The sequence below is a fragment of the Belonocnema kinseyi genome, chromosome 3, assembly GCF_010883055.1.
Source record: "Belonocnema kinseyi isolate 2016_QV_RU_SX_M_011 chromosome 3, B_treatae_v1, whole genome shotgun sequence".
Taxonomy (NCBI): Eukaryota; Metazoa; Arthropoda; class Insecta; order Hymenoptera; family Cynipidae; genus Belonocnema; species Belonocnema kinseyi.
The window spans coordinates 13787734-13811717 of NC_046659.1; the positions used below are offsets into that span (position 1 = coordinate 13787734).

At 33.0% G+C, this 23984-nt stretch overlaps 1 protein-coding gene across 1 annotated transcript in view; it reads left to right on the forward strand.

Moving 5' to 3' along the window:
- LOC117170224 (serine/threonine-protein kinase ppk30) overlaps positions 1 to 5714 on the forward strand; it is a 543229-nt gene extending 537515 nt beyond the window's left edge. Inside the window, exon 11 of the mRNA XM_033356845.1 lies at positions 5626 to 5714. Coding sequence (XP_033212736.1) covers positions 5626 to 5699 — 74 coding nt within the window. The 3' untranslated portion in view covers positions 5700 to 5714. The remainder of the gene's footprint in view (positions 1 to 5625) is intronic.
- The last annotated feature ends 18270 nt before the right edge of the window (positions 5715 to 23984 follow it).

Here is a 23984-nt window from a genome sequence, read left to right on the forward strand (position 1 = left end):
TTTAGTTCAAAATCCAACGACGTATTTAGTTTTTTATTTATGTAATTTGTTGAGAAATCTTTTTTGTAGAAAATTATACTTTTCAGTGTATGATTCATTATATTAGTGAAAAATTCGACAGTTTAGTTGAAAATTAATTATTTTAACAAAAAATTAAACCATTCAATTTTTGGTTTGAAAGTCGATCTGCTTTAATTAAAAATTTTACTATTTCGTTTAAAAAGCATGTGCTTTGTTGAAAAGTACGTTTTTTGGTAGTGAGTAATTCTTCTTTTTTGAAAGTTCGTATTTTGTGTTGCATATTTAAAAATTCCCGTTAAATATTCATAACTTTTGTTGAACATTCATATCTTAGTTGAAAATAAAACGATTGCATTTTTGGTTCACAGCTGATCTTTTTCAGTTTGAAATTGATCTATTTTGTTGAAAATTTATAATTTTTAGTTCAAAATACAACTATGTATTTTGTTATATATGTAATTTCTTGAGAAATCTTCTTTGTTTTTTTTTTTTTGTAGAAAATTAATCTTTTCAGTGTATGATTCATTATATTAGTTAAAAATTCGATAGTTTAATTGAAAATTAATGATTTTAACCAAAAATTCAACCATTCAGTTTATGGTTGATAGCGGATCTTTTTTAGTTTGAAATTTCACTATTTCGTTTAAAAAGCATGTGCTTTGTTGAAAAATAATCTTTTTTGTAGAAAGTTATGCTTCTTCTTAGAAAGTTCGTATTTTGGGTTGAATATTAAAAATTTCCAGTCAAATATTCATAATTTTGGTTGAAGATTCATCTTTTTAGTTGAAAATATAACGATTCCATTTTTTGTTGATAGCTGATCTTTTTAGATTTGAAATTTTAGGACATGTGACACAGCGAAATACCTATATTACCGACCTCATTTTATCCATTCAATGGATTTTTTTTTTAATCTAAGAACTTTTTTTCTATATAAAATATTACACTAAAACTTTGGAAAAAGTACCAGAAGACCATAAAAGACGATTATGCACTTCATTTAGGTAGGAATTTCACTAAAAATTGTTTGCAACGACAGGAAAACTGAGACTATTTTTTGTCAGATTTTCTTTCTCACCTTGAAATTTTTTTAATCTAATAACTTTTTGTAGAATGCAAATCTCGGCCTGAAACGTCGGAAAAGACAAGAGCCGACAGTAAATTAGGTTTGTGTACCCCATTTAGCAACAAAGTTGTAAAAAAATTTCCACTAAATATGAACCTGTACTTGTGAAACAGGGAGCAGTTGTCAATTTCATCGGCAGCAGTCGGTATTTCTGATGGGCACATGGACATAGGAAACAAGCATGAACATAGGAAACACGGCACTAGGCATGTCTTCCTAACTTGGGCAAGCGGGGTGGAATCCATAGGAAGGGGGAGAATTCCATGAGTGGGGAGAGCCGCCATCTTACGATGTGCCATTTGATTATGCGCACGAGCATTTTTGCCGACTAACTGTGCATGAAAATATAAACATGTGGGAGCTGCCATGTTTGTCGCGGGGCATGAAAAGGTGGCAAACCTCCCCCCTCATTGCATCACCCCCGCAATGGCATGCCTAGTCCCTTGTTTCCTATGTCAATTTAACGTTTTGAAATTTTCTGTTTTCTAAATTTCAATCGGATTGATAAAAAATTTCAAAAGATTTCAAAAGATTTTTAAAGATTTTAAATTTTTGAGAACATTTTGAAAGATACCAAGGAATTTTCAATTGATTGCAGTAATTTAATATGAGATTTTAAAGGATGTGAAGTATTTCAGGATATTTTTTTAATTTAAAGGAATTTTCAAGAGCTTTAAAAAATTTCAAGAGATTTCAAAACATGTTTAATTTTTTAATTTAGAAAATTTTAGAAGGGTTATTCACAAAAATTCGAAAGTATATCAGAAATATAAAAAAGTAAGTATTTAAAAAATATTTTAAAAGATCTGAAAAATTTGAGAGAACTTACGGTATTTTAAAAGGTTCCAAGGAATTTTCAACTGATTACAGTAATTTAATATGACATTTTCAAAGATTTGATATATCTCAGCATATTTCAATATATTCCAAGGAATTGTCAATTGATTTCGATAATTTAGTATAAGATTTTAAAGAATTCAAAATATATCAGGGTATTTTTAAGATTGCAAGAAATTTTCAAGAGCTTTGAACAATTTTAAGCGATTTTAAAATATTTTAAATATTTGAGGATGTTTTAAAAAGTTCCAAGGAATTTTCAATTAATTTCAATAATTGAGGCGATTTCAAAGAATTTTAACGATTTTTCACCTTTTCTGCTTAAAAGTACAATAACCTTATTAAAAATTTAGTTTTTTTTCGGTTGATGGTTCATATTTTGTCCAAAAATTTGTTTGTTGAAAACTTTCCTTTTATGTAGAAAATTTTGTTTTTGTTAATGTTAAAAATTAATTTTTTTTAAACTACAAATTTAACTATTCTATGTTCCATTGAAAACTGATGTTTTTTAGATGAAAATTTTTGTATTTGATTGAATACTCGTCTTTCCTTGTAGAAATTTAATCTTTTTTGTCGAAACTATTGGAATTACAGTTGGTCGATAAATAAATGTTAAATATTTTTAAATATACATGTAATAAAAATGGTTATATTCTTTTTAATTAATGTACACAATTTCAAATGCATAAATTAGTATTAATGATTAAAAAGATAAGAAATGATTAAATTAAATGATATGATTTTTTGTAGTTACTGAATACTTATTTCATTTTTAATGTAATGCTCATAATGTATGTAATACGAAATTTGCAAATCGCTTCGGGCGCTTGAAACGCAAGCCACGGCACTGAGGGCGATGCACGCGGGATACAAATTTGACCGAAGAGCGCACAAACGCTCGATTGCCGGTTATAACGCGTGTTTTCAAAACAAACTCGGTTTGTTACAGTTTCGTGACTTTCGTAAAGTCCGAAATAAATAGTTGTTTTCGTCAAGTGCAACTATTTAATCGTGCAGTGTTGCATTGTTTTTCTGTTTTTCAGTGTTAGTGCGTGTTGTGTTTTTTTACTTTTCAGAGGAACCCAGAGATACCCAAAGATAGATTAGGATTAACATCCAGGAAATCCGGCGAAGTAACCTATAAATTGGTATTTTTTATCCATCACTGTAAAAAATATTTCTTGTAATTTTACTACTTTCAGAGAGGTACGTAATATTTACTGCTCCGAAAGAAGCGTCTTTACGGGGGAAAAAAACTGCCTTCAGTTTATATTTCACTTTTAGGTTATGCGATTATACAGTTCATTTTGTAAAAGTACACCTGAGATTTATACTGTCTTACTCATATTAGCCCTGCAGGGCCTACATTACAAAAAATGAATATCGCCGACTTCGATTTAATTTAATTTTTCGCAGCCGCTTGAACTTTGAGGGGCATTTCCTCATTAGCGTCTTCCGCATGCCCATTAGCGTCAATAGCAGGGATTTCGTTAATTGCATTTTCGGTCTTCATTTGTTGCATGATGTAATTCTTTCCGAAAACGATTTTACTATGAAACCAGAGCTGAATAACACAGCACAAAATGGCACAACAAAAAACGTTTCTATTCATAAAATGTTCCTTTAGCAAAATTTTTGACATTATTTACATAATCATCATAATAAATTTATTAATTTAAATATAATATATACAAAGAAAAAAAATATATTTTTGGTATATTGACCATTTGTATGTATTCTTTTACAAATTTTTATTTCAGTTTTTCCAAAATTTTGAAATTTTGAAACAACTTTCTGTTTTATTAAAAAAGAAAGTGAATAAGTGAATATTCCACCAAAGAGACGAACTTTCATATGAAAGCATGGAATATTTACGGGAAGAATAGTTTAATAATAATTTTTTGTTAATAAAAATAATTTTCAAACAAAAAAGAAATAAATTTTTAACAAAATAGTTACATTTTCATATGGTTGAAGTTCTGAACGTTCAAATGATCGACATTTTTTACTGAGAACTTTGTAAACCAGGAAAAGTGCTAAAATATTTCTAAATTTAACCTGTAAATAAATTATTATTAAAAAAGAATTAAAATGCATCATTTAAATTTCAGTTGGAACAACATTCATGGGTAAAATAGAAATGTCGAAAAATATTTCGTTCATTTGAACGTTTAGAACTTCAGGTATATACATTTTCGGCAAAAATTCCTTTTCATACAAAAGTTTTCGATCAATTAGCTCATATTTCTACTAAAGAAATTTATTTTCAATTAAAATGATGAATATTCAACCAAAAAAATTTAACTCTAAACAAAAAAGTTTAACTTTTAACCGATGAATTGTAACCAACCTAATAGTTGAATTAAAAAAAAAGGTTCATATTAAAGCGTAATACTGGAATTTTTAACAAATTATTAAATTCCTAACAAGAAAAGATCAATTTTAACCGAAAATATACATTCAAAATTTAGGTAGAATTAATTAAATTTCAACCATAATGATTAATTTTCTACCAAAAAGGCAAATTTTTCACAAAGTGAATAAATTTTCAAACAACTAGTTTAATTTCTTAATGAATAAAAAAATATTAAAAAATGCAATAAAAATGATGATTTAGTTAGAGTAAACTGAGATAAACTGAGATAGTCTGGAAAGTCTGCGATGTTAGATAAAGTAGAGATCACTTTTCTAAACTGATCCAACTGATTAAAATAAAGAAAATTGTAATTTTACTGCGTTTAGAAGTAAATTCCAGTCAAGTCGCTACCTTCATTCGATTTACAAGACTTACAAAAATTCAAGTTGAATTGTAATGAATTTTTAAAAATTGGAAAAAGGCTTAAAATTCCATTGATTTCAATAAAATTAATTTTAAAGGGAGTTTAAGAAACACGAGAAGAACTCAGTTATTGTGAACTGAAAACAAAAAATATTTTCAAAAATTAAAAAAAATCTAAGAATATTTGAAAGAATAGAATGAAAATCAAAAATGTCATTCGATAGAATTGTCTGAATTAAAAAAAATTCGGATGAATTAAACAAATTCAGGTTAAATTAATAATAATTTTTGGAATATTCAAAATCTCTTCAAATTTAATGAAATCTGATATTTCCTGCAATCGCGGAAAGTTTATTTAAACATTTTAAGAGCCTAATCCCTTAAAATTATTTAAGCCAGTTCAAAATTGCTTGGAAGTTTTTTAACTTTCGTAGAACTGTACACATTCTGTGAAATCCCTTGAAATTTCTTAGAAATGTCTTGAAATTTGTAAAAATAGCCTAAAATATTTCAAAACCTTTGAATCCCCATTAAGTTACTACAATCAATTGAAAATACCTTGGAATATTTTTAAATACTTTGAAATATTTCAAAACCCTTAAATTCTTTTGAAATTCCTTTCAATTTATTAAAGCTCTTTAAAAAAACTCGGAATTTTAAAAATAACTTTTAAAATCCTTTAGAATCATTTTCAAATATTGAAATTAATTAAAAAGCCCTTTGAATTTTTTTAAATTTCATACAATCTTACACACCCTTTGAAATCTTTGAAAATCCTGGAAATTTTTTAAAGTTCTCCATTTTTGGTTGAAAACATCCATTTTTAACAAAAGCGAACTAACTTAATTTCAATATATTCCAGGCAAACTTATGGCTCATTTGCGTCCTGGAATTTATCTTATTCCAAGAACTGAAGCACTCAAATGGGATCACTGATACGAGGAGCAGGATCATTCAGAGGGATCTTCACGTTTCGGCACGCACAGAATCCGAAAATCATAAAATTTTGTCGGTGTCTGTCTCTCTGTCTGTATGTCTGTACGTATGGTTACCTGAACGTTGTAGCCATGCTAACTTTGAAGATATGTCCAAACGAGTCCGCATTTGATACATTACTGAAGGTACTCAAAATGAAGGTTAAGTTCGTTAATCAGATATTTCCAAACAAAATTAAAAAATCGAGAGCATTCTGAAAATTTGTTTCTAAAATTTTTATAAATTTTTGTCAACAATAGAAAAGTTATATACTTTTCAAAAAATAGAAAAAATTATTTTTTTCATAGATCCAAAGATTTCATTCAAAATTTTCACCAGATACCAAATATATTTCAAAACTATTGAGGTCGAATTTTTCGATTAACCCATAATTTAAAAAATTAGAGCTTTTTCAAATTTTACACAATTTTTTTTAAAGTTTCAGAAAATTTTGTTAATGTCTGATACTTGACAAAAATACTTGCAAATTATCCAAATAACATTTTTAATTGTGATGAAAATTAAAAAAAGATGTAAGATTAACTTTCATAATAAAAAAATAGATAGAACTGCTTTGCTGATAAATAAATCAATTTTAAGGGACATTTTCATAGATATTAAATGTATTTGAAAATCACACCCATAACATTTTTCGAAACAACAAAATTTAAAAAAAAAGTTTCATTATTTTCAAAATTACGAATTTTAAGAGATTCTTATGTTATATTAGGTAGCATCTTTTTTAAATACAGTCCAATGATTTTTAATATCTTTTTCGAATTGATACACGTTTTTACACTGTCATTCATAAGAGTGTAATGTAATCGTCAAAATTTTTATCTCTGGTTTTTAACGGATCTTTACGTTTCGGCACGCACAGAATCCGAAAATCATACAATTTTGCCGGTGTCTGTCTGCCTGTAAGTCTGTCTGTCTGTAGGTCTGTATGTATGTCTGTATTTATGGTTACCTGAATGTTGTAGTCCCGCTAAATTTTTGAAAAATTTATTATAAATGGGTAAAAGACTTGAAAATTATCCAAATAAAATTTTTATTTTCAATGAAAATTATAAAAGTGATTTACTTTTGAAAATTTTGAAAATGTTCAGAAAAAGAGAAAAAAATATTTTTCTACGAGATTAGGAAATTTCATTTAAAATCATTATTAGATATCAAATATATTTAAAACCTATCTCAGTTCAATTTTTCAATCAGACAAAAAATCAAAAAGTTTGAGCTCATTCAAAATTTGAATAAAATTTTTTTATGAGTTTTATTATTTGTTATAACTATTTTCTCTTAGTATAATGCTGATAAGCACCATATAGTAATTGTGAAGAATGTTACAAATGTCTTTTTTCCATCATAAAAATATATTTACAAAAAAGAAAAAAATGCTTTGAGAAATGTTTCTCTCTGACGTTTATTTATCAGTTTTTTATAACTAAAACCCCAAATCAAAGTTACAAATTTGAGGAAAAAATAGATAAATGAAGCTTTTTCTGAAATATGTATATCTTTGTTCTCTGCTTACTTAGTAGTGTAATAATTAATGCGAGTGAATAAACATCATGTTTTAAACTATTATTTATAACTATCTTCTCTTGAATAATTGCTAGAAACTCGCGGTTTTTGTATAACGGGAGGAAAATATGGTAGAGAAAGAGATGAGGAAGAGGATGTTCCAAGGGAAGAAATAGTTAAGGTTTTAGGAATAATGAAAGATTATATATGATAATAACTATATTATTATTTATGGAACGTAAATGTAGAAAAGACAAAGATAATGAGGTTTAGAAAAGAAGGGGGAAGGAAGAACGAATGAAAAGGAAGATGGAAAGGAATAAAGTTAGAAGAAGTCAAAAAGTATAAAAATGGAGTAGAGATATGGGGATGGAAAGATAGGAAAGATATTGAGAGCTTACAAGAAAGGGAGGAGAGTTGGCGAGAAAGTGTTTGATGGAGGTAGAAGAGAGGAGAAGGAGGGCGATCGAATTAACGAGATGGGAAGAAAAAAGGAGGGAGTTCTTTAACGATAGAGAAATAGAAGACGGGACTGGAGTAAACTATGCAGAATTGAAGACAAGGGAGAGGGAAAGACAATTAATAGAAAGATGGGAGCGATTGAGGAATCAAAATACAACAAATGATATAAGATGATAAAAGAGGAAGGGGTACCAAAGTATTCAAAAAAGGGATGGGGAGAGAGAATTTGGACCATAACAGCAAGATTTAGATTGGGAAACAAGGTAAAGGATGCGATGTACTGGGAAAAAGGAGAGAACAGAAAGTGTAGAATATGTGAATGGGAGGTGGAAACATGAGAGCATGTACGGGAAGGAAGTAGGAGAGGAATGGATGATAAAGGAAGCTGGCAAGTAAATGTGGTTAAGATTCTAGGGGAAGATGGATTAGGAGAAGAATGGATGAAGGAGTTGGAGAGTGCTAGTGGAGCGAATGAGAGAGAATAAAAGAATGCACGTGAAAAAAGGTCAATGGAGGTATAAAAAAGTGTAAGAAAAAGAAAGCGGAAATCGCTTACTTTGGAAGTGTAAAAATTGTAAGTAATGGTAAGGTAAAAGTTAAGTAGACTAAGACGCGTTTGCGCTCTCATGCTCTCTCTCTCTCTCGTTTGCACTATCGCTTTCGTTCACTCGCTCACGCGTTTGCTAATAAGTCCTAAATTGCGCTATAGCAGGAAATAGAGATAAGTAACTAGATATAAGACTTTATGTAAATAGTTGCAAATAATTTTATTTATCGAAAGGATAAGATTGTAAAAAAATATGAACGGAAAGATTGTAAGGAATGGAAGGCATGTAAGCCCTTAGGGGAAACATTATGAATAAAGAAGAAATAATTTTCAACTAAACTTTCGAATTTTTAACTTATATAACTAATCATAGACTGAAAAGATTAATTTTCTACAAAAAAAGAAGATTTCTTAACAAATTACATAAACAAACAACTAAATACATCGTTGAATTTTGAACTAAGAATTATCAATTTGAATTTGAATGAATTAATTTTTTGTTAAAATAATTAATTTTCAACTGAACTGTCGAATTTTTAACTGATATAATGAATCATACATTGAAAAGATTTTTTTTACAAAAAAAAAAGAAAATTTCTTAACAAATTACATAAATAAACAACTAACACATAGTTGAATTCTAAACTAAAAATGACCAATTTTCAACAAAATAGTTAAATTTCAAACTACAAAAGATCAGATATTAACCAAAAATGAAATCGTTTTATTTTCAACTAAAAAGATGAATTTTCAACAAAAGATATGAATATTTAACTAGAATTTTTAAATATTCAACACAAAATACAAACTTTCAAAGAAGAAGAATAACTTTCAACCAAAAAGAACTATTTTTAAACAAAGAACATTCTTTTTAAACGAAATAGTGAAATTTTAAATAAAAACAGATCGATTTTCTACCAAATTTTGAATCACAAAATACGAATTTTCAAAGAAGAAGAAATACTTTCTACCAAAAAACGTATTTTTCAACAAAGTGCATGCATTTTAAAGGAAATAGTGAAATTTTAAATTAAAACAGATCGATACCACTACTTAGTTCCAGCTTCCACCGCTAGATGGCGCCACCAGTGAGCTCCCAGCAGTCGGAAAATGATCGGTTGGTAAAGTAGATTCCTGCTACTGTTTTACCATACATGTAGTTCAAGTTGGAGCCGGCAGATGGCGTCACTGGTATACCATGTATAAGGTTGGAACCGGCAGATCCCTACTCCTGTTTTACTGTGTATGTCGTTCGAGTTGGAGCCAGCAGGTGGCGCCACCGGTATACCATGCATGTAGTTGGAACTGACAGATACCTACTCCTGTTTTACCATGTATGTATTTCAAGCTGTAACCGGCAGATGGCGCAACTAGTTTACCCTGTATGTAGTTGGAGCCGGCAGATCCTTATACCTGTTTACCATGTATTTATTTCAAGCTGTAACCGGCAGATGGCGCTCGTGGATGGGTGGGAAGGCCTTGCAACAAGTGACTAGGGGAGGGCGTGGTAGGGCTTCTCGAGGCTTCTAGAAAGATCTCGAACCTTCTAGAAAGATCTCGAACTTTCTAGAAAGGTCTCGAATATTCTAGAAAGATCTCGAAGCCTCTAGAAAGATCTCGAAACCTCTAGAAAGATCAAGAAGCTTCTAGAAAGATCTTGAACCTTGCAGAAAGATCTCGAAGCTCCTAGAAAGATCTCAAGGCTTCTAGAAACATTTCGAAACTTCTAGAAAGATCTCGAACCTTCTAGAAAGATTCGAGGCTTTTAGAAAGATTTCGAAGCCCCTGGAAAGATCTCGAAGTCTCTAGAAAGGTCTCCAAGCTTCTAGAGAGGTCTCGAAGCTTCAAGAAAATTCTATCTTAGATTACCATTTTTTACTTGGATCGAAGATAGCTTTTCATTTAATATTTTGAGAAAAGTGCATGAACATCTATTACATATGTCAGTTCTGAAAACGTGCATCGAATTTTCTGTGATATATTAAATTTTTTCTCCTGTAACCTTTTAAACAATGCTTTCAACTTCATAGTCGAATAAAATGAGACATTTAGAAAGTTGGCATAGCTTTCTATAATCATTATCACTTAATAAAATTTCAAAATATCGATCAACGTACATGGCAGAGAAAATCTTTCTAGTACATTAGTTCTGAAAATGAGCATGCAGCAGCATATAAATGTGAGGCTGCGCTGCAGTGAAACTCAGTTTCTCGGAGGAAGCCCTAGCTTGGAAGGAAGTGCAGTATATAGTGTAGTGCATATGAAGTGAAGTGCTTATACATATGTGTGCTGTTAATAAAGAAAAGTGTAGAATTCACATTCTCTGGAGAAGGGTGAGACACATTACCAGTCATCCATTCAAAAAGTATTGAAAAAGGTAAATTTTTTCTTCTTAAATTCAGTTTCAATTTATATATCCATTTATAACTCTATGCAGGGTTTTTTGAATCACAGAGGGAATTTCAGGAGCCATCGTTGAAGTTTTTCAGAGGTATAGAACTGTAGAAGTCGCGCGACAATTTAAATCTCTTATATAAAACTTAAATTTGAATAAAATTGAAGTATCGAAATAATAAAATCAACCCATTGCTGTCATTGAGGTTTATCATTTGAAAGGAAATTTACAACCTATCTCTGATAGAATATTCCATCGTTGAAGTTTGTCAGAGATACATCAATGAGGAAAGCGCGAAATTCGAATCTCTTATATAACTTAAATCTAAGTAAAATTAAAGTGTAGGGTGATTTAATTAAAATACACACAGTTTATCTTGATTTAGGTTTTAGTATATATTGTTCATAAATGTTTACAGAATACTAACACACAGTCTGTGAATGTAATTAAATTCAAATAGGTTGTTGGGTCCACCCAAATAATAAAAATACAGGTTTTTATTTAGAACCGCTTCTTCCATCTTTTTAACTGTTATCTCGTAGGCGGAATCCTCAAAAATCGTAATGATTCTGCTAGTTAGGAAGACTGCAAATTCATTCTCCATTTGAACCATAATCTTTACACCATACTTGGTATTCACTTTACGAAATTTAGTGACCACATACTCCTTCTTCAGGGTCAGGGTAGACAACGGTTTCACAGGTGCAGCTCCTTCCATACGTTCAATTACGTTTACGACGTTAAGATTCATCTTTTCCAAAGGTATTGTTTTACACTTTTCACTTTTACTTTTCGTTTTTTACTTTTTTTACTTTTTACCAGAGAACTAGCATCGTACTGTGTTTCGCGACTGAACCTGCGAGCATCTAACGCTGCTTTTATAGTCGACAACCCCCTCTTCTGTGGAAGATTCTAGAAAATTCAACGCATGCGTGTTAGCGCTTTTATCTAACAGATTATAAACCAAATTTACTACAAATGACAGTTGTAAATGTATACGAGGTGTGTTCAAAAAATAAGGTGACTTTATGGTTTTCTCAAAAAATATTCATTTATTCCTCAATATGTATGTTGTCCCCTTCAAAGTAATCCCCCTCAGATATAATACACTTGTGCCAACGCTTTTTCCAATCATCGAAGCACTTGTGATAATCATTTTGTGGTATAGCCTTGAGTTCTTTCAGCGATGCAGTTTTTATCCTCTCAATCGTTGAAAATCGATGTCCTTTCATGGGTATTTTCAGTTTCGGGAAAAGAAAAAAGTCACTGGGGGATAAATTCGGTGAATATCATTATTGACTTCATTCCACATTTCCTGAGCGATGGTCGTGCGATGGATCTTTTGATAAAAATTAAGCTGTTTTGGAACTAATTTCGCTGACACACGTCTCATACCCAAACGTCCGAAAAGATAGCATGGCATGAGCCAACCGATATGCCAACATCTTCAGCAAATTCTCTGATGGTAATTCAGCGATTTTTCAACACCATTTCTTCCACTGTTTGAACATGTTCATCTGTTGTTGACGTGCTGGGACGTCCAGGGCGAGGTTCGTCTTCGACATCCTCTCGGCCTTCTTGGAACAGCTTGTACCACTTATACACATTTTTCTTGAGTAGACTCACCGTATGCAACTATCAATAGTTCAAGAGGTTTAGAGCACTGGATTCCATTTTTCACACAAAATTTAATTCAAACTCTTTGCTCCATTTTTTTCGAATGAAGAAAATCGCCGAGCACACCAAACCCTTCTAACCTTTTACGCCTCTGCCAGAAAAACAACACGAGCTATATAGTCAAAACTGTGAACAAATGATCGTGACGATTGTACCAATACAACAAAACAAAAAATTCAAAACTTAAATGTACGTAGCCCGCGAAAATTGAAAAGTCACCTTACTTTTTGAAAAAACCTCGTATATGTCTGAATTCCAGAAAAGACAAGTTCTAGCAAGCTCTTTCAGGGTCGATGTAATGGAAACAATGGTTTTCAAGTCATCTAGTCTTCTAGAAAGTTCTATGCATTAGAGATAACGGTTTTCAAGAATTGCGTCGTGAATCCTTCGAGAAACTTCCACTAAAGAGGGGTTGTCTATGAAAGACGGGCTCAAGCGAAGCGTAATCAGTACGTTTTCAATCATCGAGTGGTGAACATAAAAAAGAAGTAACAGTAAAGCGAATAGTAACAGTACAATGAATAGTAAGCAGTAAAAAACAGTGAGTAGTGTGAACAGTGAAAACAGTGAGTAGTGTAAAACTGCAATAGTGATTTCTGTTTGATAAGACGTAACCATGCAGCTACTTGTGGAGTGTGAAGCATATATTAAATTGTTTCGAAATGCATTGAAACTCATCGAATCTTCAGGTGCAACAACACTAGAAAAAATAATTCAATGGAGGCACCAGTGCAACCTGTGCTTGCCGACAGTGAAATAGTTAAATGGATTGTTGTGGAAAAAGCTTTCCAGTGCAGAATAAAAACTTGTATCATAGCCAATCTTGTGCAGAAGGATATGCTTGCCTTCCTCAATGATGCTTTAGTTTTATTTGAATCAGAGGTTGGCAAGACTCTGCGATTTTGACGGAAGTGGAGCAGTTTCAAGAGAAAGATTCCGGATGGACATTACACTCTATCGTCCTTTCTCGTCTAGTAGCCAACCAACTGTATAAGAGAAATGGAAGAAAATACATCTGTCATCGCTGTTTGCATTACTTTTGGAGTATAGAAAAGCTGGTTCATCACACTGAAGACTGTAAGAAAATGAATGACTGCAAAGTGGTTCTACCGAAACCGGGTCAAAACATCATTGAATTCAAAAAATTCAAATATAAAGAAAGAGAACCGTTCATCATTTACGCAGACTGTGAATCTCTTCTTCTAAAACCGGCTATAACGATGCACTGTCCGTCTACAAATGCTGTCCGGAGAATATGGAACCGGCAAAATGGTTTGCACTGGAAAAAGGTTCGAGACCATTGTCACCTCATTGGCGTATACCGTGGCCCCGTGCATGAACACTGCAACCTTGCTTACCAGGATGCAAAGATCATACCTGTTGTGTTTCACAACTTGAGTGTGTACGATGCTCATTTTATAATTGGCGATATCGCAACTCAGTTTGAGGGAAAAGTAAAGGTTTTGGCATTGAATACAGAAAAGTATATTTCATTTACAAAATATATTTAGGGAACTTAGATAAAATTCAGGTTCATAGATTCATTTCGATTCATGGCTTCTTCATTGGAAAAATTAGCATCGTACCTCAACGAATACAAAATTGTCAATTTAGTATTTTCTGATGTTCAGTCTGAAAAAGTTCAACTCCTCACGAGGTAAGGTATTCTTCCCTATGAATACCTGGATTCGTGGGAGAAGTTAAAAGAACGTCAGCTTCCATCCAAAGCAAAGTTTTACAGTACTTTGAATGACTCAACAATTTCCGATGAAGATTATGCACATGCACAACAGGTATGGTCTGTGTTCAATCTGAAAACTCTCGGTGAATATGTAAAACTGTACATGAAGACTGACGTTTTGCTGTTAGCTGATGTCTTCGAAGGTTTCCGAGAACAGTGTCTTGAGGCTTATGAACTCGATCCAGCACATTACTATACTACTCCTAGCTTGACATGGAATGCCATGCTCAAACCTACAAATGTGCGGTTAGAACGCTTCACTCACGTTGATATGCTGTTGATGATTGAACAGAGCAAACGGAGTGGAGTAAGCCAATAGTCCAACCGATAAGCTGCTTCTAACAATCAATATATGATAGTATTGAACGAAAATAGTGAGGTATCACACATCACGTATTTTGATGCAAATAATTTGTATGTTTGGGTAATGAGACAACCACTCCCTTAGGGTGGTTTCGAGTAGGTGACCCATCCTCAAAGTTTTGATTTCAATGTTCTTGATGATTCACCGATTGGTTATATACTAGAAGTAGATTTGTACTATCCTCCTGAGCTTCATGATTAACACAATGATTTACCGTTCTGTTCAGAACACTCGAAACTACCGGGATCAAGTCAGGAGAAGCTTCTAACTACCCTCATACCGAAGTAAAAGTACTTCGGCAGTGTATTGAAAAACGATGGAGAACGTACGAAAGCGTGTTAATGTTAAACTTGTGACAAATTGGGAGGGTAGGTATGGAGCAGAAGCCCTCATAGCTAAACCAAATTTCCATAGTCGTTCAATTTTTTCGGAAATCTTGTAGCAATAGAGTTGAGAAAAGTAGAAGTGTTGTTCAATAAACCAACCTATGTAGGGCTTGCGGTGCTGGACGTGTCCAAAATACTTATCTACGACTTTCACTATGATAATACGCGCAAAAAGTATGGAAAAAATTGTAAACCATTATACACAGACACAGACAGTTTAATCTATGAAATAATATGTAACGACATTTACGCAGACATGAAGACGGACCTACACAAATTCGACACATCTGACTACCCTCCAGACAACTTTTTCGGAATGCGTGCGCGGCTCGCACGCATATTTCTTCCATTAAATTTATTTCTTTATTTTAAAAAAATTATTTATTTTAAATTATTTTAAATTAAAAAATATTTTAATTTAAAAAAAATTATTTAAAAAAATTTATTTATTTATTATTTATTATTTCTTCCATTAAATATTTCTTCCATTCTATCATTTCAATATCTTGGTTTACACTTTTTCTTCTTTTTCTTTCTCTATTTAGTACCTTCCATACTTCTTCTTCCCTCCTCGCTTCTCCGCCTGTTCCTCAAACCTTTTAGTCTCTTGCTCTTTCTTTTGATAACACAACTCAGTACACTCTTTCTTTTTTTTTCCTATATTCTTCCCTATTACTTTTTTCTTTTCTCCACTTCCTTAATTCCTTTCTGACCTCCTTTTTTTCTCTTAGCAGTCCTCATCCCACTCACTTCTATCCCCCCGTTTACGAACTTCATTTTTATTTGTGCACTCTAATCCTATTTTTATTTCTCCTATCATTTTTACCATCTACTGGTCCACATTTCCCTCTCCAATTTTGATATTTCTTATTTTTTCTTTAAACTTTTCTTTTCTTTCCCTTGAACAATCCCCTTTTCCTAAACTTTTTATATTTGCTCCCCTTCTACTAATATTACTATTGCTTTTTTGTCCCTCTAATGTCACTACTAAGGGAAAGTGATCCGAATCAATATATTCACCTACCTCTAGTTTCTTAACCTTCTCTCTTACCTCATCATCCACTATCACATAATCAATTACCATTCCCCTTTCACTTCCTGAGCGTGCATATTCTCCTTTTTTATCCCCTTTTATATTTCCATATAAGATATACCATCCCAACTCCCCCAAGCTCTTTAACAACTTTTTTCATTATCAGCCTAATCTCTTCTTTATTTTCTTCAATCTCCTCTGTTTTCTCCTGCATATTACCGTTCACATAAATCCCCGCTACCCTCTACTTCTCTCCTCCCATCATTGCATCTTCTGCTATTAAATCCTTATTTTTGTTCATTCCTGTCTTCCTTGTCTTTCCCTATTATACATTCATTCCTTACTTCCATCACCATTCCTCCCATTGCTCTGCCCTTTTTATTCTTCCTCAGTGCATTTTGCACTTGCCATTTGTAACCTCTTGGTAACCTTCCTCTTACTCTTTTCCATCCCTTTTCATCTAGCCACGTCTCCATCATTATGACTACAACCCATTGTGTCAGATTTCTCATAAACTCCCTATCCTTTCTCTCCAATCCTGCTATATTCCAGTAGAAAATCTTCCATTCTTCCCTACTTTCGTTTCTCATCTTTTTTTCCTTCTTACTATTTCTTATTTTCCTATCTCCCATTCCTTCCTCTTCTAGTTTCCTCGCACCCCATTTATTACGATCTGTTCCCTTTCTTCATCCGAATCCCACCATACTCCATCTTTATGAATTCTCCCATACTTAAACCAATTTCTCTCTTTATACTGCATCTTCCTTTCTACCCATGTCAAATCATCCTCTATTCTCTCTGGACTATCATATAATAACCTCTTCTTTGTCATCACCTCCCCCTTATGTTGACATTTCTTTAGTTTCACCAGTACTATTAACTCCCCTCTTCGCTCTTCTCTTCCTACATTTCGCATTTCCTCTATTTCTACCTTAGCATCAATCCTTTTTAGTACTTCGTCCACCCCTTCCTTCAGATCCTTAACTTCTAATCTTATACCCTTTATCACTATGTTTAATTTTCTTTCTTCCCTCTCTTTCATTTCTATTCTTTGTTCTATTTTTCCCAGCCTTTCCCTCTTCTTATTTTCACTCTATCCCCCACCTCAATCCCCGTTCGAGCTTTTAAGTTTCTTCATCCTACCTCGCATCTTCTCTACCTTTTTATTATTATCTTCTTCCTGCTTCTCTAATTTTTGTTCCAATGACTGCATCCTCTTTTCCAGCTTTTCCCTGATTTCTTCCCATTTTTTTATTTCTTTCACAAACTTCATCCATTTCCCGCCTAATTTCCTTCTTTAATTCCTCTCCCCTTTTTTTGTTTTTCATCATCTATCCCCATCACCTCTATCATCAATTCTCGAATTTCCTTTAGTCTTTCCTCTTTCATCGAAACTTCACTTTAGTCTCCGCTACTCTCCCGTCTCTTCCTTTTGATGAATGCTTCTATTGAACCCACGCTTTTTGCCGTTAATCTTTCCTTTTCTATAGATTTTTTATACTTCCCCCTTGCCTTCCTTTCCTTTATCCCTTCTTTCGGTTTACTGAACACTTCCTGATCTAAATCTGTTTCTTTCGCGTAGATACTCGCTCCGCTATCCATGAATCGAATTCAAACTTTCTCGCCTTCTATACTTCCCTGCCTCTATCTAGCGTCGCTGCCTGGTACCTGCCTCGCCTTTCTCTGTCGCTACCCAACCCTGCTACAAAAAATCCGTCAACACAGTCCTCCCACCCTGTCACAAGTCTCCAAACAAGCTTCCACACAAATATGTCTCAATCCTCCAAAATATCTACCTCCCCTTTTCAATCTCACAATCCTTCAATTAATCTCTCACATCCATACCCTTCTACACACTTCCACAATCCACTCACCTTAAATTTCACCACAATATCAGAAAAACTCAGCATCAACAATTCCCACTACTTTACACTTTGATTCCGGAAACGGAAGTCCTTGAAAATTAATTATTTTAACAAAAAATTAAACCATTCAATTTTTGGATGAAAATCGACCTGTTTTAATTTCAAATTTCGCTATTTCGTTTAAAAAGCATGTGCTCTATTGAAAAATATGTTTTTTGGTAATAAGTTATTCTTCTTCTTTGAAAATTCTTATTTTGTGTTGGGTATTTAAAACTTCTAGTTAAATATTCATAATTTTTATTGAAAATTCAACATTTTAGTTTAAAATAAAACGATTCTATTTTTGGTTGATAACCGATCTTTTTTAGTTTGAAATTTAACTATTTTGTTGAAAATGGATCATTTTTAGTTCAAAATTCAACGATGTATTTAGTTATTTATTTATGTAATTTGTTGAGAAATACTCTTTTTTGTAGAAAATAAATCTTTTCAACGTATGATTTATTATATTAGTTAAATATTGGACAGTTTAGTTGAAAATTAATTGTTTTAACAAAAAATTAAACCATTTAATTTTTTGTTGAAAATCTATCTTTTTTAATTAAAAATTTAACCATTTCGTTTAAAAAACATGTGCTTTGCTGAAAAATAGTCCTTTTTGGTAAAATAGTTATTCTTCCTCTTTGAAAGTTCGTATTTTGTGTTGAATATTAATAAATTCCAGTTAAATATTCATAACTTTTGTTGAAAATTCACCTTTTAAGTTGCAAATAAAACGATTCCATTTTTGTTTGATAGTTGACCTTTTTTAGTTTCAAATTCAACTATTTTGTTGAAAATTAATCGTTTTTAGTTAAAAATTCAACAATGTATTTTAGTTGCTTGTTTCTGTAATTTGTTCATAAATCTTCTTTTTTTTTTTAGAAAATTAATCTTTTTAGTTTACGATTCATTATGTTAGTTAAAAATTCGACAGTTTAGTTGAAAATTAATTATTTAAAAAAAATGAAACCATCCAATTTTTATTAAAAATCTATCTTTCTTAATTTAAAATTCAACCATTTCGTCTTGAAAGCATGTTCTTCGTTATAAAATAGTCCTTTTTGGTAAAAAAGTTATGCTTCTTCTTTAAAACTTCGTTTTTTGTGCTTAATATTTAAAAATTCCAGTTAAATATTCATAACTTATTTTAAAAACTCACCTTTTTAGTTGAAAATAAAGCGATTCCATTTTTAGTGGATAGCTGATCTTTTCTAGTTTGAAATTTCAATATTTCTTTTAAAAAGAATGTGCTTTGTTGAAAAAAACTTTTTTTTGCAGAAATTTATTCTTCTACTTTGAAAGTTCGTAATTTTTTTTAATTATTAAAAAAATTCAGTCAAATATTCATCATTTTTGTTGAAGATTCATGTTTTAAGTTGAAAACATAACGAATCCATTTTTTTATAGCTGGTCTTTTTTAGTTTGAAATTTAACTATTCAGTGGAAAATTAATAATTTTTAGTTCAAAATTCAACAATGTATTTAGTTGTTTATTTATGTAATTTGTTGAGAAATCTTCTTTTTTTTGTAGAAAATTAATCTTTTTAGTTCATGATTCATCATATTAGTTTAAGATTCGACATTTTAGTTTAAAATGTATTATTTTGACAAAAAATTAAACCATTTAATTTTTGATTTAAAATCTATCTGTTTTAATTTACAATTTTAATATTTCGTTGAAAAAGTATGTGCTTTGCTGAAAAATAGTCCTTTTTTGAAAAAGAATTGATTGCATTTTTGGTTGATAGCTGATCTTTTTTAGTTTGAAATTTAACTATTTTGTTAAATATTCATAACTTTTGTTGAAAATTCATCTTTTTAGTTGAAAATAAAACGATTCCATTTTTGGTTGATAGCTGATCCTTTTTACTTTGAAATTCAACTATTTTGTTTAAAATTAATCATTTTTAGTGCAAAATTCGACTATGTATTTAGTTGTTTTATTATGTAATTTGTTGAGAAATCTTCTTTTTTTTTTTGTAGAAAATTAATCTTTTCAGTGTACCATTCATTATAGTGGTATGCCTATGAGAGTTCTACGACACCACTACGTATTTCCAGCTGCCACCTCTGGATAGCGCCATCAGTCAGTTTCCAGCAGACGTTAACTGGTCGGTCGGCAAGGTAGATTCCTCCTACGTTTTTACCATATATGTAGTTCAAGTTGAAGCCGGCAGATGGCAACACTGGTATACCATGTATTTAGTTGGAACCGGCAGATCCCTACTCCCGCTTTACCATGTATATAGTTCAAACTGCAACCAACAGATGGCGCCAATAGTTTACCGCGTATGTAGTTGGAGCCGGCAGATCCCTACCTCTGTTTAACCATGTATTTAGTTCAAGCTGTAACCGGCAGATAGCGCATGTGGGGGCCAGCCTTGAAACAAGTGGGTAGGGAAGGGGGTGGGGGTTTCTCGAGGCCTCGAGATCTTTCCAAAAGCTTCGAGATCTTTCTAGAAGCCTCGAGAATGCTGAGAATAAGCGATATATGAATTTAGAATTCAACCCATCGATGTTTATAATATTTAACGTCGGAAATAAGCAATATATCAAATAAAATTAAACTAGTTCTTAAATAACAGAGTAGGTTTTTTTAAAATAAATCTTCAGTCGATTTCAAATTAAATTTTTTGGTTTTATTCAAGAAAAAATCTTAGCCTAATTTTACAAGAATAAATCTTAACCTATATAATGTGTTAAAAGTAATTATAGTTAAAACATAAATTTACAATGATTATAAAAGTCTTTTAGCGTTTTGTTACTTGATGAAGTATCTGTCGTATCAGTTGTGTCATCCTCAAGGGTTCCGCTTTCAGAGTAATGTCTGATAGATGGTTGATCCTGAGGATACAAGAACCAGGTCTTGGGAGCTAGAGCATTTCGAACTGCACAATTTGCATTCCAGCATGGCAGGTGGTGACCGCATCTTGTTGAAACAACGCTGTACAGTTTTTGCAGTGAGGGACAGCCCAGATCCTCCAGATTATTTGCATTTTGTATATACTGATCAAACCATTTTTTCTTTTGCAACCCTTTAACGTAGACTGCACGAGCACCACCTAGTGTATCTCGGTTTGTAAGCCTCACTTCTTCATAGGTTATGCAACCAGATGTCCATTCAAGACCATGGTAATTGCGCGTGAACCATAAATTTTCACTCTTGTACTTAGCAGGCAGCAAGTTCCAAGAGTAGAGTGCTTCAAACAGATAGACGATAGGTTCCGCGTCTTCTTGAAGAGGAATGATAGCCAGATCCTTGCACATGAACTGGTTGATTGGGTTTTTGAAGCCATGTACGTCCACGATGAACTCCATATTGATGAAAACTGAAGTCTGTTGCTGTGATCATCGCTCTTTTACACATTTCATCCCCACCACTATCAATAGCGACATTACCCCCACCGCTATCGATATTACCCCCCACCTGTGTCATCTTAAATCAACATCTCCACGCTACCACTAAGGGGCTAAGACAAAGACAAAGACAAAGGTCTTTTTGAGAAACTTATTTTGTTTTGAGCAATCAATGACAGTAAGTGGAGTATATTCTTTGAAATCACTATTCTTCAACATTGGTTCAGGCAGTTTACCTTAGTGGGCTGTCTGAAAGTTTGCATACGTCTCATACAGTAGTGCACACTGATTACGACCAAAGTCCAGATGCAAATTACCATACGGATAGTACTGTGAATTGAGGAACAATTTGACATTTGTTATCTTATAGTGATTGAAGCGATTAGCATATCTGACTAGTTTATCCTTTCTGCCTTTCTGAAACCCCAGTATAATGTACCGTGCTTTTTCAAACTGAGTTGATGTTTTCACAGGCCATATATGTTTTGAGGTGGTGGGGAGCAGGGGGTGTTCATACAGTTCCCATGAGCGAAAACTCATGATTGTGAGAAAATCTTTTTCAATAAGGTTCTGCAACTGTACTTTTTCCTGAGCTGACACCGTTACATATGGTATCATCCACTCCACTTTTTGAATCGAGATCTTGATTTGCTCTTCATTTCCTGGCTGTTGTCGTGCCTGAACAACAGCATTCAAGTCACAGCGCGATCTTATCAGGACAAGTTCATGCTTTGCATTCACAACAATCTTTTGATAGTTTTCAGCAAATCCTAAGATCATACAGAGTGGAACAGTCACATCAAAGTATCCCTCATCATTGGTAAGACGTTTCGTTCCTTCCGGGAAGTCGAGCCATTCTTTATTCTTCATAAAATTAATTTGTCCAGACGTAAGTGAGGTGTAGTTTTTCATTGTACTAGTGAGACCGGCATTCTTAAAACGATTAATCTCAATTCCATTGAGTTCATAGCGAATTTTATCAAACAGGTAGCAGATGGCATTGCTCACTATTGTTGTACCAGTAACAGCTGTAACTCCATCAGGTCTTATTAGCCTTCCATACACATGCAGTGAACTCTTGCTGGGTAGTATACACAAATCTTGATGCTGAATAGCAATTCTAATTTCATCGCTGTTTTTGAATGTTAATGAGGTATAAGGCTGATGTGCATGAATCTCATAGTGAGCTATAGACTATACTATAGACTATACGGAGCTGAATGTGATGTATTGTTTTTACGGTGATTGGAAGGTAAATGACTTGTGACTTGTGACGGTTCTTCTCTGTACTGATCCTAGACCCTTCATTATGCACTCTTATATAGACAGCATTCATCTTTTATATGCAGTTGTCCACATAGAAATTTCAAACACAAAGGTCCACATTCAACACTGTCATAGTCTTGATACATGTCATAATTGCATTTTATCACGCTACCAACACCTAGGTAATCTACTAGATCTGATGGTGGTTGAAGATTACCGAAATTGTCAAAGTATAGAATACCAAGGTTGGCCATAGCTGAATCAGCTTGGCGAGGTCACTTTACAGGTAGTTGATTGCGCATAAACACTCCACGAAAATGTGGAATCTTTAGAGCTTTAGCATACTTGATCAGATCGGCATCAAGGAGTGGACGGTGAGGTAGCTTCACTACAAGTTTTTTGGCACAGGTCTCAGATGAAGACCTTGTCCTTTCCGATGAGGTTTCATATGAAGGCCTAACGATAGGGTTCAAGGTGTAAACCTTTTCCCAGAGCAATAGCCTCCATTGGACTATTATAACGTTAAGCTTCTGCCAGTTGTTGTTTGGCAGCACTAGTATCGTTGGCCGCCATAGTATCATTACTTCGTTTCATTGCCTGCTTGGCTGCAGTCACAACCTTTCTAAATGCAATTAGTTTATTTTTGAGAACTGGTTTCTTTTTCTTTCTTCTGAAACCCCATACCGAGTTTTGCTTTGGCATTCATTACGTTTGTTATGGCCCGTGCTGCAGCTTTCTCGTTGATCCAAGCGTCTTTAGCAAAAACACACTGCCAGGCTTAACTGGCAAGTAAACGATCTGCAGAGTTTCTCACGTCAACGTTTTCACGATTTTGCGAGTATGCAATGTCGTGTTCTTTGCACGCTGCGTCTAAAGGATTGATACAAGCATCACGTTTGGCAAGTCGTTTAGCCAACTTAGTACCTGGACCGCAGTATTGGTAGCCAAGCAAGTGCAACTCGAACGGCAAATTATTGATTACTTTGTTGATTAATCCTTTACCTCAAAGGCTGTGTGACAATTTATTCGCTTTACGATGCCCAATCATTCCTCACTGAACGGAGGTTAAAACTTAACTGATGTAAAATCTCTATAAAGGCTGTATTTATAGCTTTCACACCAGTTGAGATCAAGATGCGGTTCAAGGCACAATCCATTAAACTTCCGGTTGAAAATTTTAACACCGTAGTCCAATCAGAGAAGAGGGTGAAACGCAATGGCAGTCTTCTGCCAGACAGTATTCGTGCAGGGTTTTGTCGGCCATCGAATTGTGGCAAGATTAATGCAATACTTACCCTGATTATACACCGAAATGGATTGTAGTTTGATAATGTCTACGTCTGCTCGAAATCCCTCAAACAATTAAAGTACAAATTCTTGGAACGTGTATTGAATAATGTGAAAGGTGTTGAATATTTTCCCTTCAGCGAGCATGAAGAAGTAATAGAACCAAGTGATGCTCAACCAAATTCTATAATTGTATTTGATGATGTCGCTTGTGAGAAACAGGATTACATTAGAGGCTTTTTCTGTATGGGTAGACACGCCCACGTTGACAGTTTCTACTTATGTCAAACATACGCTGGA